The following is a 17,257-nucleotide window of genomic DNA, read 5'->3' as shown; positions in this document are numbered from 1 at the left end:
TTTTTTATTATCCGCGGAGTTCATTTATACTGGTCAATATGGTTGTACTGAGCGGCGCCGAGGCGCGTCCATCCCTTTTTGCCTAGTTAACAATGCGATATGCTATCCCTTTCACGTAAACGACTAGGGATGGGGCGATGTTGGTTTATGTCTGTTGCGGCAACTTCGTACTACCGTTCGTACCATGTGCTACCATTTCATGAAATATAAAAGAGAGCAGATTTGTAATTGTGAATAATTATCTAGAATCTGTAGAGTCTGTAGTGTTATTTAGTTGATTGATTAGTTTAGAATATTTAGTTGGTAATTTAACTTAGTAAACGTAAGTAAAAATGCACAGTTTAGTTATTAGTTACTAGAATGATTTTTATTGAGGTGCTATCACAATCATCATCCTCCTTGCGTTATCCCGGCATCGGCATTCGCCACGGCTCATGGGAGCCTGGGGTCCACTTTGGAAACTAATCCCAAGATTTGGCGTAGGCACTAGTTTTATGAAGGCGACTTACATCTGACCTTCCAACCCGAAGGGTAACTAGGCCTTATTATACTTTAATTATAATATTATAATTTGTTGCAAAACAAATTCACCACAGTACTGGTACCGGTACCATTGTCTATAATAGACATGTCCCATTCCCATCCCTACTGCTAATCGTAAAGGCGCGCCATTATTTGAAACGACCAATGGCAGCACCGTGCGCGCCCGCCTCACCCCGCAAGAATTGGTGATTTGCGTCTCGAACAATATCGCTTGCATTAGCCTTCTAGTGGGGTGTTCTGTGCGCAGAACATAATGAAAAACTAAATAAGAAAAAGAGTAAACAATAGCAGCGTTTTACCTTACAATAAAACGCATATTAAGCGAAGTACCTTATTTGAAGCCTATTTTATTATATTTGAGAGAGCAATCCTGTTAACAGATGACGTAGCGGTTCACATATTAGCTGACAGTAGTCGCCATTATCCCCACCACCAGTTTTATCCCCTCACCACCGGGCGGTGGCGCCTACGGGCGCCGTTTGCCTCATTGGTTCTCAAATTATAACCAAAACAAAGTTGCAATAAGTGTACAATTTACTAAAAAGGTTGCAATAATTATTTTAATTATGTACATTTTAAATAAAAACAGGGACATATCAGTATACATTGGAGTGTATAGGTGTTGGATTTTGCAACCTGAATGGTGAAGGTGATAAAATACATTAGTGAGTTAAATCTACCCTCCATGGGTGTAATAAAAGTAAAGTGGTGTATTGCAACGGAGTACTTTAGCCACTGGCGGCCTAAAAACTATAGGCTTCAAATAAGGTACTTCGCTTAATATGCGTTTTATTGTAAGGTAAAACGCTGCTATTAAGCTTCCTACCGTTATTTGAAGCCTATTTTATTATATTTGAGACCTGTCTGTGACCGCCTGGTGGCCCGCATAACGCCAATGTGATTAATTCCTCATCATTAGTGAAACTGGTGGAAACAACTAGTGCACTTAATAATCTGCGTGTGTGGGTGAATCATTTCAATTCAACCAACTAAGTGGAATCTGCAGTGATACATGTTACTATTTTTGTGAATACTGTATTTTTAATAAATCAATGTGAATCAAGTTATAAGATTAAATCTTATTTCTAAAAGCGAGTTCATATTTTTATTTCATTTCACCCATCAAATCATAATTTTCGGTATTGTCTGTTTCTATTAATTTCAGGATCCTTTATCATTATGCATCGATCTACTTCGCAAAAAGAAAGTGAAATCTTGTTGAGGCATTACAAGCCACAATGCTATTTGTCTTTATCACAGCAAAGCATATATGTTAGATCTATAGATCTCAGTATAACTAAGGCATAATACTGTTTAGGTTACGTTACAGACACAAAATTATCTTCATGGCTTATTCCTTTGTATTAATATTTATTTGAAAGTTCTTATAGTCTTTATGAGGAATCAAGTGCACTTATACAACATTTTACAAAAACAACGGGATCTCCCTTGAAGATATATAAAATCGACTACAATATTTCCTTACTTTGTTGTTAGCATATAATGGCTAAACAATGTCAAGTGTGTACGTACAAATTTGAACAAAGGTGATCATTGCGTGATGTCACAGTATGTACATGCATTGTATTTCCAGGCCGATTTAAGTTGGCATATACGAACAAAAGACGAATTTCATGTGCCCACCTAAAGGTGAATAATAGTAGTATACAGAGCGCAGCTATTTAGGCAATAAATTATCTTTTAATTTATAAGATTTTCGTTTCAGTCCATTTTTAATATGTACCACCCTATAAGTGGTTTCATTTTGTTGTACATATATACGTATTTGCAATTAGTTGGGTTGATATGGTAAGCAGCACTACCTTTGCTAATAAGTTGTAGTATAGCTAGAAAAACACTGGTTTTCACTTATCATTGTAATATATAAGTACCAACTATATCTGCTGGATACCCATTATGGTAAGATAAATAAATAATTTGGACTGTAGGCCTAACTGAAGTTTTAGTTATATTTGAAACAAGACTAAAAATAGTTCCAAAATAGATTTTAGCATTGATTTGGCCCCATAAATTAGTTATGTCACAGGCGCATAGCTCTAATATTAGTACATTTTATGTATTTTAGACGAGTAGCCAAGCAAGACACTAAATAATTCATAACTTATTTTTGTCAAAAACAAGGGAAGAATGTAGGCAGACTCGGCGATCAGTTCTTGTTGAACATTGGTAATATTCTTGCAGCAATAACCTTCGCGGTTATTTGCCTGAATGAAGCTCCCAGAATAATTAGTGTTTGATACTAAAAATCTTAAAGAGCCGTCTTTTAGCGTTAGGAGCAGATTCAAGCTAATGAAGAGGTACATGTTGTATGTACATTCTTCTAACGTCACATTTAGGATTACGGTGCATCCCTTTTCTCGAAAAGAACTTTGGCCTCCTTCTTACCCAGAGAGCGGGTTTCTGTGGGATGTTAGACAAGTTGTCTAGGAAATCTAGAAGGTTCTTGATTTGGAATCGATATCAATCATTTGATTTAAAAGCCTTGTATAGCATGGCTTATTGTCGTTCGGACAGGTACCGTACAGATAAATTTTATTCATCTCTGATCATATCATACCCTATGTGGGTCATAGGTATTTACATACGGTAAACATCCAAATTGTTCTTATATATATTATACGTGGAAGGTTAAAGAATTCCAACGTTATATTCACATACAGCGGGGTACAACCTTATATATTATTATGTCCACAGAAGGAAGTGAAGTGTCTAACTCATAGGAAATTAATAAAGGGTTAAAGATCTGAGTCTTTGATGACGTGAATTTGATAGTCAACACAAATTGTCAGGTTTTTGCAAGCCAATTACTCAGTTCCAGTATAGATTACCACAATCTTAGATATAGGAACAATTTGGTTATTTACCACTTTTACCAGGCAAGCTGGATTACGAAGATTACACCCACTAATCCAACCTTTATTTAATAAGGAACTAGGCTCATCCCGTTCCACGTGACTTGTATTCAAAGTCATTGATTTGGTGCTGGCACAGAATATATAAAAGTACAAGTACAGAAGGCTCACTGTCAACAACCTGTCAATGGACTGCATACGACATTGAGTTCTATTGCGCAGCGACAAGGTCGTCAAACTTTATGAGCCGCGAACTCGCGGCCACCGGAATGTATGGAAGAAATGCGGAGTGAGCCGCCCCTGGTGCTGGTTTCAGCGCTAGTGCGAGCTTCACGCTGCTAGCGGAGCCGGCAATACATATGTGGTTGAAAGGAGCCATTGACCGGTAAGTTCGCTTAGCTAGTCGCTGGCGGCTGAATAGGTTAGGTTAGGTTAGATATTTCATGAATATGATGATTTGTATTTGAAATGTATATTTACTTAATAGCATGCGTTTTCGTGGTAGTAGCCCGATACGCAATAATACACAGTATATGACTTGTGGTTGCTTTGCGGAAGCATATATTTATGTTATTGTAATATGGCCAGACGCTTAATTAACCACTTTGCAGGTCTTCCCTATACGCAGGGGCTATGCTAATATTCTGTCATTCCAATTTAAGTATATGTACTGCCGAAGCAAATACTACTTGCATTATCAAAGCACTTGTTTAGCGATATGTAACAGGCTAATACATATGTTTTATCATATCTTGCTTACCTACTTAAACCCTGCAAAAACAGTTTAAGAATGCTGTTTACATTAATTTAAGAATATCCGGTTCCTGATAGTTCTAGCAGAGAGCTGAGTTGTAAGTTTAACACGCCCTGCGGAGGCTATAGCCGTGACGGCCAAAATCTCTTCAGAGATTATGTTTCGTTGGCTGAATATTCACAATATATTCATAATATTCACACGCCTTACGCAGGCAAATTATGAATATTATGGAATGGCAGATAAAATTTTATAAAAAGGCAAGTTCTATGATCACGCTACATTGCGCAGGCCAGGACGGGCTTGCTATATTATTGGTAATTCATTACACTAGATAGATAGTCTCATAGGCTCCTTTCTTTTATTTCGTCTGCTAGTGTAGCAGTCAAATAACAAAAAATAACAAACAAAGGCCTTGCGCAGGCTTATTATTTGTTGGGTAAGTAGAAATACTTACACGTCTTGCGCAGACGGAAGTACGAGTAATTAAGATTAGATACATAGGCTTGGCGGAAACTTTCCTATTTACACGGATTTCCCGCTAACATTTGCCCAGCCTCGCAAATGGTCTCAATGGATATCCCAAGCAACAATGTTATTATAATGATGTCTCTTTACGCCTTGCGCAAGCGGAAATTATTAGAGTAGGTATTCGAATAAAAAACAAATTTCGGGTCTTTTCTTTGTAACGCCAAATCTAGGATATGAGCTGATACAAATACTGCATAGTCAACACATCTGCTTGCGCAGCAGAATAATAATAAATTTATTGCACAACAACTTGTGTACTTAAATCAGCAGACAGCTACTTACTATTTATTTATAAATCCTATTTGGATAGAAGCAAAAGATCAATAGTGACTCTCCTGTATGTGGTAATTTACAACAGAGTAGGTACCTACTTTAAATAATAATGGTTATTCTGGTAAATCTCAGACCTCACACTATAGACATAGGGTGAAATAGCCATTTTTTAGACATAGAAAAGCATGTATATCACATTACAATTTTATATCACATACGGGGGTTTCACTCAAAATCTTTTACTTTAGCTAGAGTAGCAAACTTCCAGCAAGTCTATTATTATTATTAGTACCGGAATTTTATTCAACGCTTACACTTAGAACGATGCATCAATAGTAGGCACTCTTTAATTAAGAATGAAGAAAATAACATAATAGACCGGACCCCAATAGGGAATCCAATATGACACTAGAACCTTTACAAGTTGATACAACAAGGTTTTAAACGTGTCCTAGGTTTTATCTACTTAATCGTTAATGAATTGCATCTTAGCTTCTTGCGAGACTATCAAAATTTTGAAAGCAATCACTGTTACACGCCATAGCCTGCATAGTAATAATACTGGGGATATGCACGGAAAATATCAGGTCATAAAAATTTAAGCGTCCCTCACAAAATAGTAATCAAGTATCCTAATAGGATGCACTTTATCCTTGCGTAGGCTTGTGCAAAAAGTTTAATTACTTAGCAACCGTTAAGAACGTAAACTTTGCATCAAACAGACGTTTCTGCAAAATATGCTCATTCAGGAATGAGACCGCGACCATTTAACAACTTATAAATTATGACGACAAAGATGCGCCTTTCTTTTTATAACTAACGAACAATTTATGAAATCCTGGTCTAATTTAAACTGTCTCAATTCTCAATGACCTGATCCGTGCTTATGGCGAACCGATTCACTGTAAATAAAGTAAAACAAATGCTCGTCGCTTACTTACCGCGACGCCTTCGCTGCGCTCGAAATGTCAGCTTATCTAAAAATATTGCGACGGACAAGGAATGTCCGTCACGTTTTATTATTTATAATCGAACGGTAAAACCGTTAAAATATGAAATATTTTGTAAAATATTACATATTTTTTACTTACAAAAAATTCTAAGAATCTCAGAAATTCTAAGAATTTTTTGTAGTGAACCGTACGCTCCGAAGAACAGAACGCCAATGAGGCAAACGGCGCCCGTAGGCGCCACCGCCCGGTGGTGAGGGGATAAAACTGGTGGTGGGGATAATGGCGACTACTGTCAGCTAATATGTGAACCGCTACGTCATCTGTTAACAGGATTGCTCTCTCAAATATAATAAAATAGGCTTCAAATAACGGTAGGAAGCTTAATAATATTTGTTAGATTCTTTCGGGTCGAATATTTTTCGAGGAACAAAGGCAATCTACATATGAATTTGTTTTTAAGCAATCATACTTACGACTGTGATTTTATTAAGACAAGTTTTTGATTTATTCTCATTTTTATTAGCGTATCTTAACATTGGATTGCAAAAGAAATTTGAACAACTCAAATTTTGAAAACAACATTTCAAATATTGAAGAACTGCGATGGCGTCATTTTTTTCTATGATAAAAACAATCATAACCCTACTTCTGTGTTGTAGGTACTTAGATAAAAACAAGATATTGACTGAAAAAGCTAATAATTGAATGAGAACAGATTAATAAACAAGTGTAGCAATGAAAGTATGATCTCTACTATTTGGCCTTTCCACCATACTCGTATTTGTCGCGTGATTTACGCTAGATGTCACTACAAATAACTCGCATTTACTGATGTACTAATTCTTTCCAGATTGAAGCTCAAAGTGCTCGTCTTTACAATAAAATAAATAGCCTAATAAAAATCTACAGCTTAACAAGGCGGGAAGTTAAAATCAAACTAGAAACATGGCTGCAAAATTTAACATATCATGAGACTGAAAATCTTCTCATCATACTTTCTTAAAAAATAGGCAACTAAATAATGTAATTAATTAATTAAATAGTCTAGTTAGGTATCAACTATGTATGCATGTGTAAAACGTATTTGAAATAGTTAAGAGTCTAAAGCTTATTTTTTTATCACTTCCTTCAACCACTGTTACATGACCTGCAATATTGTAATGACTTCAATATGAAAATGGAAGAGTTTGACCACTACAAGCCGACATCTTTGTACAAATCCCTAGTATAGTTATTATATAACTCTGTTATTATGTAACTTGCCCTTTTATGTACAACTAGCTTTTACCCGCGGCTTCGCCCGCGTAATAAAAGTATTCTTATTGAAACGTTTACAAAAAATAAGATTTTCATTTGGATCCGTAGGTTTCTTTGTAAATACATCATCACCATTCCCTTGCCCTTTTCCCATTATTTGGGGTCGGCGCAGCAGATCATCTTCCTCCATTTCTCTCTATCAACCGTCATTTCCATACTAATACCTTTCACTCTCATATCGTTGTTCACACATTTATAGGCCTTCCACTACCATTGTATCCATCCACTTTCATATTTACCACTCGTTTTATAACATTGCTTTAATCCCTCCGCATTACATGCCCATACCATGCTAATCTACTTCCTCTCAATTTCTCTGTCACTGGTGCTACTTTCAGGCTTCCTCTTATATACTCATTCCGAATCCTATCCAGTCTTGTCACACCACACATCCAAATACATCTGTCCGCGATTATTTCGATTAAGGTAAAGCGGGGCAATTCTCGACTGGGGGGCCATCTGTACCTTACACATATTACTATTGTTTTTAAATAAATTCTTGCAATGATTGTAGAATTGTTACACAGCGACCACAGCGTAGGTAGTAGGTACGAATATGTATGTCAGTTTAATATGTAGTTATACGCGATTAAGTCCCGGTTTTTAAAAATAAAAATAATTAGGTACGAATATGTATGTATTTTAAATATATAAATATTTATACTGGGGAAACTTCATACAACCCACATAGCCAGTATCTCGACGCTATGGTCGGTAGGGTAAAAAGTACTTCCTTGCATTATCGCTTAATTTTTTTTCCATTTTGCTTATACTTATTGCAAACGTAAACATATAAAAGGCAAGCAAAACAACGATCTTCTCACAGCACATTGAATGTAATAGTTATTAGGGATGCAGGATACTCGCCGATGCCTACTTACTAATCCCTTCCCACTGAGCCACCTGCATTTTACACTGCCTAGATATCGATTGCAGACCGATTATTCCGACCCCAATCCCTATTCTAAACCCCGTTCCTATCTCTATCTTTGTCCCCGTCCCCGTCCCGTCCCTGTCGCCGTCCCTCCCCTATCCCTATCCCCGTTGCCGTCCCTCCCCTATCCCTATCCCCATCCCCGTTCCATATTTTTATCCCTATCCCTATCCCGATCCCGATCCCGATCCCTATCCCGATCCCGATCCCGATCCCGATCCCTATCCCTATCCCTATCCCTATCCCTATCCCTATCCCGATCCCGATCCCTATCCCTATCCCTATCCCGATCCCGATCCCTATCCCTATCCCTATCCCTATCCCTATCCCGATCCCGATCCCGATCCCTATCCCTATCCCGATCCCGATCCCGATCCCGATCCCGATCCCGATCCCTATCCCGATCCCTATCCCTATCCCGATCCCGATCCCGATCCCGATCCCGATCCCGATCCCTATCCCGATCCCGATCCCGATCCCGATCCCGATCCCGATCCCTACCCCTACCCCTATCCCTATCCCTATCCCTATCCCTATCCCTATCCCTATCCCAATCCCTATCCCGATCCCGATCCCGATCCCTATCCCGATCCCTATCCCTATCCCTATCCCTATCCTTATCCCGATCCCTATCCCGATCCCGATCCCGATCCCTATCCCGATCCCGATCCCTATCCCTATCCCGATCCCGATCCCTATCCCTATCCCGATCCCTATCCCTCTCCCTAACCCTATCCCGTTCCTGTGCCCGTCCCTGTCCCTGTCCCTGTCCCTGTCCCTGTCCCTGTCCCTGTCCCTGTCCCTGGACCTGTCCCTGTCCTTGCCCCTGTCAAATTATCATGCTAGGAGGTGAACTTTGAAAAATCCTTTCTTAGTGCTCCTCTAAGGAACTTCCGTGTCAATTTGAAATCTCTTGAACCAGAAGTAAAGATAAAAACTAAAGCTATACTTATGGCTATTTTGGATATTTTAACCCCATTGCACAACAACAGGGGAGAAAATTTCTTTTCCACCTCATTAGATTTTAAAATAGTTGTATTTATCGTGATCAGCGACCCGATAAACCATAAAAACGATACACATATTGTGTTTTTGACTTTAGGGGTCAAATTTTCAAAAATCCTGAAACATGTATTTAGTCATATGTCTTTAGGAATCCTCCTGTGAAGTTTCGAATAAAATAGTCAAACTAATCTTGTTTCCCCATACAAACTTTGAACCCCCATTTCACCCTTTTAAGAGGAGAATTTTGAAAAATCCTTTCTTAGTGCTCCTCTACGCCATATAAGGAAGTTGTGTGCCAAATTTGAATTCTCTAGGACCAGCGGTTTCGGCTGTGTGTTGATATGTCAATCAGTCAGTCAATATCTTCTTTTATATATTCAAACCCCATTGCACCACAACAGGGGAGAAGGTATTTCACTTCCGCCTCGTTAGATTTTAAAACGTTGTATTTATCGTGATCAGCGACCCGATAAACCATAAAAACGATACCCATATTGATTTTTTGACTTTATCACCCCCTTTTCACCCTTTTAGGGATTAAATTTTCAAAAAACCTGAAACACGTATTCAGTCATATGTCTTAAGGAATCTTCCTGTGAAGTTTCGAATAAAATAGTCAAACTAATCTTGCTTCCCCATACAAACTTTGAACCCCCATTTGACCCCCTTAGGAAGTGAATTTTGGAAAATCCTTTCTTAGTGCTCCTGAGACACTATATAAGGAACCTACTTGCCAAATTTGAAATCTCTAGGACCAGCGGTTTCGGCTGTGTATTGATATGTCAGTCAGTCAGTCAATATCTTCTTTTATACTTTTTTTTGATATTTAAACCCCATTGCACCACAACAGGGGAGAAGGTATTTAACTTCCGCCTCGTTAGATTTTAAAAACGTTGTATTTATCGTGATCAGCCACCCGATAAACCATAAAAACGATACCCATATTGATTTTTTGACTTTATCACCCCCTTTTCACCCTTTTAGGGATTAAATTTTCAAAAAACCTGAAACACGTATTCAGTTATATGTCTTAAGGAATCTTCCTGTGAAGTTTCGAATAAAATAGTCAAACTAATCTTGTTTCCCCATACAAACTTTGAACCCCCATTTGACCCCCTTAGGAGGTGAATTTTGGAAAATCCTTTCTTAGTGCTCCTCTACACTATATAAGGAACCTACGTGCCAAATTTGAAATCTCTAGGACCAGCGGTTTCGGCTGTGCGTTGATATGTCAGTCAGTCAGTCAGTCAGTCAGTCAGTCAGTCAGTCAGTCAGTCAGTCAGTCAGTCAGCTTCTTCTTTTATATATTTAGATAAAGATAATAGTTATTTGTTATACAAGGGGGCAAAGTTGTATTTTAACGCCGAGTGTGGAATTGAAAAACGAGCAAGTGAAAGGATTCTATAGTTGAACCACGAGCGAAGCGAGTGGTGCGAGAATAGAATCCTGAACTTGCGAGTTTTTTAACACACGAGAAGAAAAATACATTTGCACCCGAGTGTAACACAAAACTTTTCCCCTCACTATAGCGAGGAAACTACAACGCAAAGATGCGTTTATCACTGCTTCCAGGTAGTTCCACAGGTGGTAAATCATCTTTATTACTAGGGGAAAAGATATTTTCCCCTCACTAGCTCGGAAACACGTGTTTTGTCCTTTAATACCAGCGGGTAAAAACGCATTTTATCCACTAGTGGGTAAAGTAATTTGACCTTGAATTAAGTCAAATTAACTGCTTTAAAATTGAAAAAAGTAGGTGATTCTAGTAATAAAGATGATTTACCACCTGTGGAACTACTGGAAGCAGTGATAAACGCATTTTTTGCGTTGTAATTTCCTCGCTATGGTGAGGGGAAAAGTTTTGTGTTACACTCGCTTCGCTCGTGGTTCAACTATAGAATCCTTTCACTTGCTCGTTTTTCAATTCCACACTCGGCGTTAAAATACAACTTTGCCCCCTTGTATAACAAATAACTATTATTCTTTTATGCACACTGAAGGGACCGCGAATGCGTTGCCGCCGGCATGTAGGTAGCTCTGTAGCTCGGCGAAAGAGTCGCATAGTGAGTGAGCCGCATCTGTCTATAGAAGCGGTTCTCAAACTTATTTTCCCATGGAACCCTTTTGGAAAGCAAATTATCTGACGGAACCCTTACATAAAAAAATAATGAAATGAAATGAAATGTTTATGAAATGTTTATTGTCAGACTGTGAGTCAGGTACAACGGTCTTAAAGATATGTCAGGGTGGTATCATCACAATCACCGCGATGGGCGCGATGCGGCGCACAATATTGATAATACTAAAGCTAATCTTACAGCTAAATACTTATATTAATGTCCAGGTTATTATATATAGTGCGAATGAAATAATTAGGAAATTGATACAATTCTCGAAAAAATAATAATTAAATAATGAATTATATTTAATTATGCTATATTATGCTAATCAATTGTCAATGTAATGAAATGATCACTTATCTTATAGTAAGCCTTATCTAAGCACCATTTATAAAGTTTTCGTCCGAATTCAGGTTGCTCTAGTATTTTGATTTCATTGGGCAAGTGGTTAAACGTGTGAACAGACATATAAAATACACTCTTCCTAAAGTAAGCTGTTTTGTGCTCATCCGGATAAAATGAAAAAAAAAAAAAATGAAAATGAAATATTTATTTTTCAAGTAGGCATATTACAATGCGCATATGAACGTCAAATAAAGCTACGCCGGCTCTAACCCTACGCCTCAGCCTCGATAGCATAAATTGAAACCATGGAGTTTAGACGTTATTCGCGGGTTGCTTTTCTGTATTTAAACTTATGTAGATTTTTTTTCACGTATAAAGAGATTTCATAGACATATAAAGAGGGGACTGTGAGTACTTGTAATTCATTAAACAATGGTAGGCATGAGTCTCTACTTCGGGCGTTAAATATGGCTCTAATACATTTTTTTTGTAGCTTTAAAGACTTTGTTTATGTCCATACAATTACCCCACAGGATGATTCCATAGCATACACAAATTGTTTATAGCAATCTTTATTTTAGAGGCTCAATCATAATAGTATTAATAGTAAAATCTAATCACTAGATTCAAATGTGAGGAACATGGAACTGTTTTTATTTTTACAATTGGTGAATCTTTGGTTTTATGGAAGAGAGTTGAAGTCACATATCAGTCAACCAAAATTCACACGGAGCCCCCAGAGAGGTTTTGCGGAGCCCTAGGGCCCTAGACCTCTCTCTCACACTTTGAGTATGGAATAGAATAGAATAGAATAGAATAGAATAGAATAGAATAGAATAGAATAGAACAGAATAGAACAGAATAGAACAGAATAGAACAGAATAGAATAGAATAGAATAGAATACAACAGAACAGAACAGAACAGAACAGAACAGAACAGAACAGAACAGAACAGAACAGAACAGAACAGAACAGAACAGAACAGAACAGAATAGAATAGTACAAAATAGAATTAATTTATTTAACGTCACAACATAGTCAACATAGCTGACCCTTTAGCACAACTTGCCTGCATACTTGAAGTCGCGCTTGATGTATGGACTCGCGCGCGACAAGGCAAGTTGTGCTAGAGGGTCTGGTCTATAGTAACGATTTTAACAGATTTGTTAATTTAGAGATGAAAAAAAGATTGGTGAGATAAAATCTGTCATTTTTCACAGAGCGTCGTGCTCCAACGCCGGCAGCCCGGGGACGCTCAACGGCGTCAACGGCAGCGTCCACGGCGAGGCCAGGCAAGCGCAGTCCAGGAAAACCATCATCAGGATGCTAGGTAACTCTTTACCTTTAACATTTTTAAGATAGTAACATTTGCCACGGCTCATGGGAGCCTGGGGTCCGCTGTGACAACTAATCCCAAGATTTGGTTTGGGCACTAGTTTTATAAAAGCGACTGCCATCTGACCTTCCAACCCAAAGGATAACAAGGCCTTATTAGAATTAGTCCGGTTTCCTCACGATTTTTTCCTTCACCGAAAAGCGACTGGCAAATATCAAATGACATTTCGCACATAAGTTCCGAAAAACTCATTGGTACGAACCGGGGTTCGAACCCGCGACCTCCGGATTGAAAGTCGCACGCTCTTACCGCTAGGCCACCAGGGGATCGATTTATGAATTTCGAACGCACGAATTCGCTGTTCGGAACTCTGTGGTTTTCGGGCGTAATGTAATTTTTGAAAAAGTACGATTTTCTAAAAAAATTATAAAAAATAGTTGTGATATGTACAATTTGAGCTCTTTCTAACGATACCCCACTTGACATAGTAACTTGACATTTACAGTTTGCCCCCCTTTCATGTTTGCCATTTTCTATAATTAATATTAATAAATTTAAAAAGATTAGGTATACCTTCAATTTGTAGAGGTTAACAATGTTCATAACTATTCCAAATTTCAAGTCGATAGCATAACTCACATAAGTAGTTCTCGAGATATTTAGCAATGTGACAGAGCGGCGCCATAAGGGTTTCCTTTTGTACCTTTTTGGTACGGAACCCTAAAAATGTATGTCTAACTGTCTAAGTAAGTATGTCTAACAGTTCGCTCAAAGCGCCAAAGGTACCTATGGGTGTAGTATTAGGGAATCCTCAACGGGCCATATTTTCACTGCATTATGTGGCCGACAACTATTTGTAGAACACTTGCACGGGAAGCATAGTCGCGCGATAGACGATAAAATAGCAGGCCGTCCCTATCGCACTATTTGTAAGTATTTTATCGTCTATCGCGCGACCATGCTTCCCGTGTTGGTGTGTTGTAGAAAGACACCAATAGCACGTTCAGACGCCTCTTTAGTGACATAGTCTAGGTAACTTTAACACTTACATGTAACAAAAGTTTACATTAGTTCGCTTACGTTACTTGCTCGCCTTGGGCACTGGTCCCACCGCGAGCTAGTAAGCTATGAGCTATCGGCTATAAAAACGGACAAAAGATAAGCACTCCCGTGCAAACAAAAGAGACACGGCGATGAAATCGTTCAGTTATACATTTCACTCGTAATTGCCAGGGGCGCACTACGACATTTTTCAGTTGGTACATTTAGCATTTTAGGTAAAGTTTCGACAAAGTCACATAAGTACATTTATGTACAGTTGTGGTGTGAAAAGCTTTTCCTGCGTATTTTTCCGGAAACGTTTGTATTTGGGGATACCCCCATTTGCCAGAATTTCATTTGCCATAATTTTATTTGTCATCCTATTCAACAACCATAATATTGTTTCACATAACGTCTTTTGCCATAATCATTGTTTACTATATTAATCATGTGCTAGAAACTTTGTTTCCCATAAAGTCAGTTTCCATAATGTCATTTGTCAGAATCATCGAAATCCGTTATTACTACATTCCATAACATCATTTGTCATCCAAATTAGCTACCAGAAAAGTCAATTTCCATAATGTGATTTGTCAGAATCATCGAAATGCGTAATTATCACAGAGACGACATCACTACAGAATGAAACTGCTATCAGAAAGTAGGTTAGGTTAGGTTAGACCTGTGAACCCCTGGAAAATGGAACTGCTTGCAAAGTAGGTTAGGTTAGGTTAGAACTGTGACCCCCTGGAAAATGAAACTGCCATCAGAAAGTAGGTTAGGTTAGGTTAGAACTGTGACCCCCACAAAATAAAACTGCTATTAGAAAGTAAGTTGGATTAGAACTGTGATCCCCCACAGAATGAAACTCCTACTGGAAAGTAGGTTAGGTTAGAACTGTGACCCCCTGGAAAATGAAACTGCCATCAGAAAGTAGGTTAGGTTAGGTTAGAACTGTGACCCTCACAAAATGAAACTGCTATTAGAAAGTAAGTTAGGTTAGAACTGTGACCCCCACAAAATGAAACTCCTACTGGAAAGTTGGTTAGGTTGGGTTAGAACTGTGACCCCCACAAGATGAAACTGCTTGGAAAGTAGGTTAGGTTAGGTTAGAACTGTGACCCCCTAAAACCGAAACAATTGATAATTCCTTATGGCGTTTGAATATGCCATTAAAAAATATTATTGCACTTAATAATATTGGCAACAATTAATATGGCAATAATTGCTTATTGCGTTTGAATATTCTATTAAACCATATTATTGCACTTAATAATATGGCTAACAAATAGTATGGCAATGTATGATTATGGAAGGTAATGTTCGGATAAACAACCAGTATGTCATACAATTATTATGGTAAACAAATCATTCGGACAAATGAAATTCAGGCAAGTTAGATTCGGGCATATGAATATTATGTTAAATTACTGTCGGGCAAACAATAGACAACCGCTACGGAAGCCACGCCGGACATCGCAAATCTTTCCATGCCTTTCCTTATGTACACACGTCTTGGGGTGACGTCTAGCGCCATCTACCGACAGACTATTACATCTTGTACGCATAAATAAAAATATGGAAAAAATGATTAAAAATGAATTCACGCACAATATTATTTAAAAATTACTTACGTGTGATGGGAAATATGTTTTTGTTTTTGTGCGCTGGAAATATTTGGGCTGGTGCAGTTAATTATCATGCAATGAGGCATTTTGTATTTTTTTTCTTACGTGCGGCTGCAATAGCTGACGTATGTGGACTGTCATTAGAAATGGCCATCTCAGTGGCTGCCACTGAGTTCGGACACGCGAAGTAGATACATTTGCTTCTTCTAGTGTATATTCATTTCTGTGAACCTAACCTAACAAACTTTTTGGAAGCAGTTCGTTTGTGTGTGGGTCGCAGTTCTAACCTAACCTAACCGACTTTTTGGAAGCAGTTTGTTGTGTGTGGGTCGCAGTTCTAACCTAACCTAACCGACTTTTTGGAATCAGTTCGTTTGTGTGTGGGTCGCAGTTCTAACCTAACCTAACCACTTTTTGGAAGCAGTTCGTTTGTGTGTGGGTCGCAGTTCTAACCTAACCTAACCGACTTTTTGGAAGCAGTTAGTTGTGTGTGGGTTGCAGTTCTAACCTAACCTAACCGACTTTTTGGAAGCAGTTCGTTGTGTGCGGGTCGCAGTTCTAACCTAACCTAACCACTTTTTGGAAGCAGTTCGTTTGTGTGTGGGTCGTAGTTCTAACTTAACCTAACCCACTTTTTGGAAGCAGTTTGTCTGTGTGTGGATCGCTTCGCTGTCTAATGAGACTGGTCAAAACGCGCTGTGCATGAGGTGCGGTGTACATGGGTTTAGCGGGCGGGGCTACTAAATTTGGTGTCATTATATTCGGTAATATACCTATTTGAAAATTTTTTGGCATACAATTATTTATTTAGGTTACAAAAGCGCATTAATTTGGTGCTTAAATTTGGGGCTCATTTACTATTTTTGGTGCTAGTTTACAATTTAGTGTGAACGGTTTACTAAAACTGGTGGCAGTTGTATAATTTTAAGTATCATTATTTTGGTGCTCAACTACTTTTTTTGGTTGCAAGTTTGGGGTACCAAAACTTTTTTTGGTGCTCATTTAAATAGTTGCCATTTTAATATCATGATATCACGTCAATACACATTTTGAGAAAAAAAATTGTAAGCATCATCAGTGTAGTTATGATAGTATTTAATAGGTGGCGCTAAAAAATTGAGGTACGATTCTTAAGTAGTATGAACTGTATGAAGATTGTAAATTGGAGGAAAATCTTTTCGCACCTACTGAAAACCTTCTGTACCTACTGAAAATAAACGTTACGTTTCGTTTTGTAATGAAATATACACTAACGCCGCGATGGTCGCGCGACGGCGATGCGTCGCATACGAAATCAAACCTTCTCGATATGGAAGTATGAGACGCGACGGCGACCGTCGCGCGACCGTCGCCCACGCAAGACACGGCGTAAGGGCTTGACCTCAGCAAACAAATGACGCAATGCCAACTATTTCAACTAATATCCATCGGAAGTCAAACGGCAAAGTTGGTCAATATCGGTCTAACTCATCTTCTAACTTATCGCGGGTGAGACCTCGCAATAGTTCAGGGTTCCTACTACCTAGCCAATGATACAATAAGCTTCGAAAGCATTTCGTAGCTGGGCATTTCTTTTTTTTTGCCACTTTTATGAAATGTGATAT

At 38.4% G+C, this 17,257-nt stretch overlaps 1 protein-coding gene across 1 annotated transcript in view; it reads left to right on the top strand.

The window, feature by feature from the left end:
• Positions 1-17,257, top strand: part of LOC125235978 (neuropeptides capa receptor) — a 243,593-nt gene that overhangs the window by 168,213 nt on the left and 58,123 nt on the right. Inside the window, 1 exon segment of the mRNA XM_048142649.1 lies at positions 12,871-12,978. Coding sequence (XP_047998606.1) covers positions 12,871-12,978 — 108 coding nt within the window.

This window comes from Leguminivora glycinivorella, chromosome 18, assembly GCF_023078275.1.
Source record: "Leguminivora glycinivorella isolate SPB_JAAS2020 chromosome 18, LegGlyc_1.1, whole genome shotgun sequence".
NCBI classification, from domain to species: domain Eukaryota; kingdom Metazoa; phylum Arthropoda; class Insecta; order Lepidoptera; family Tortricidae; genus Leguminivora; species Leguminivora glycinivorella.
This window is presented reverse-complemented; position numbering and strand designations above follow the sequence as displayed.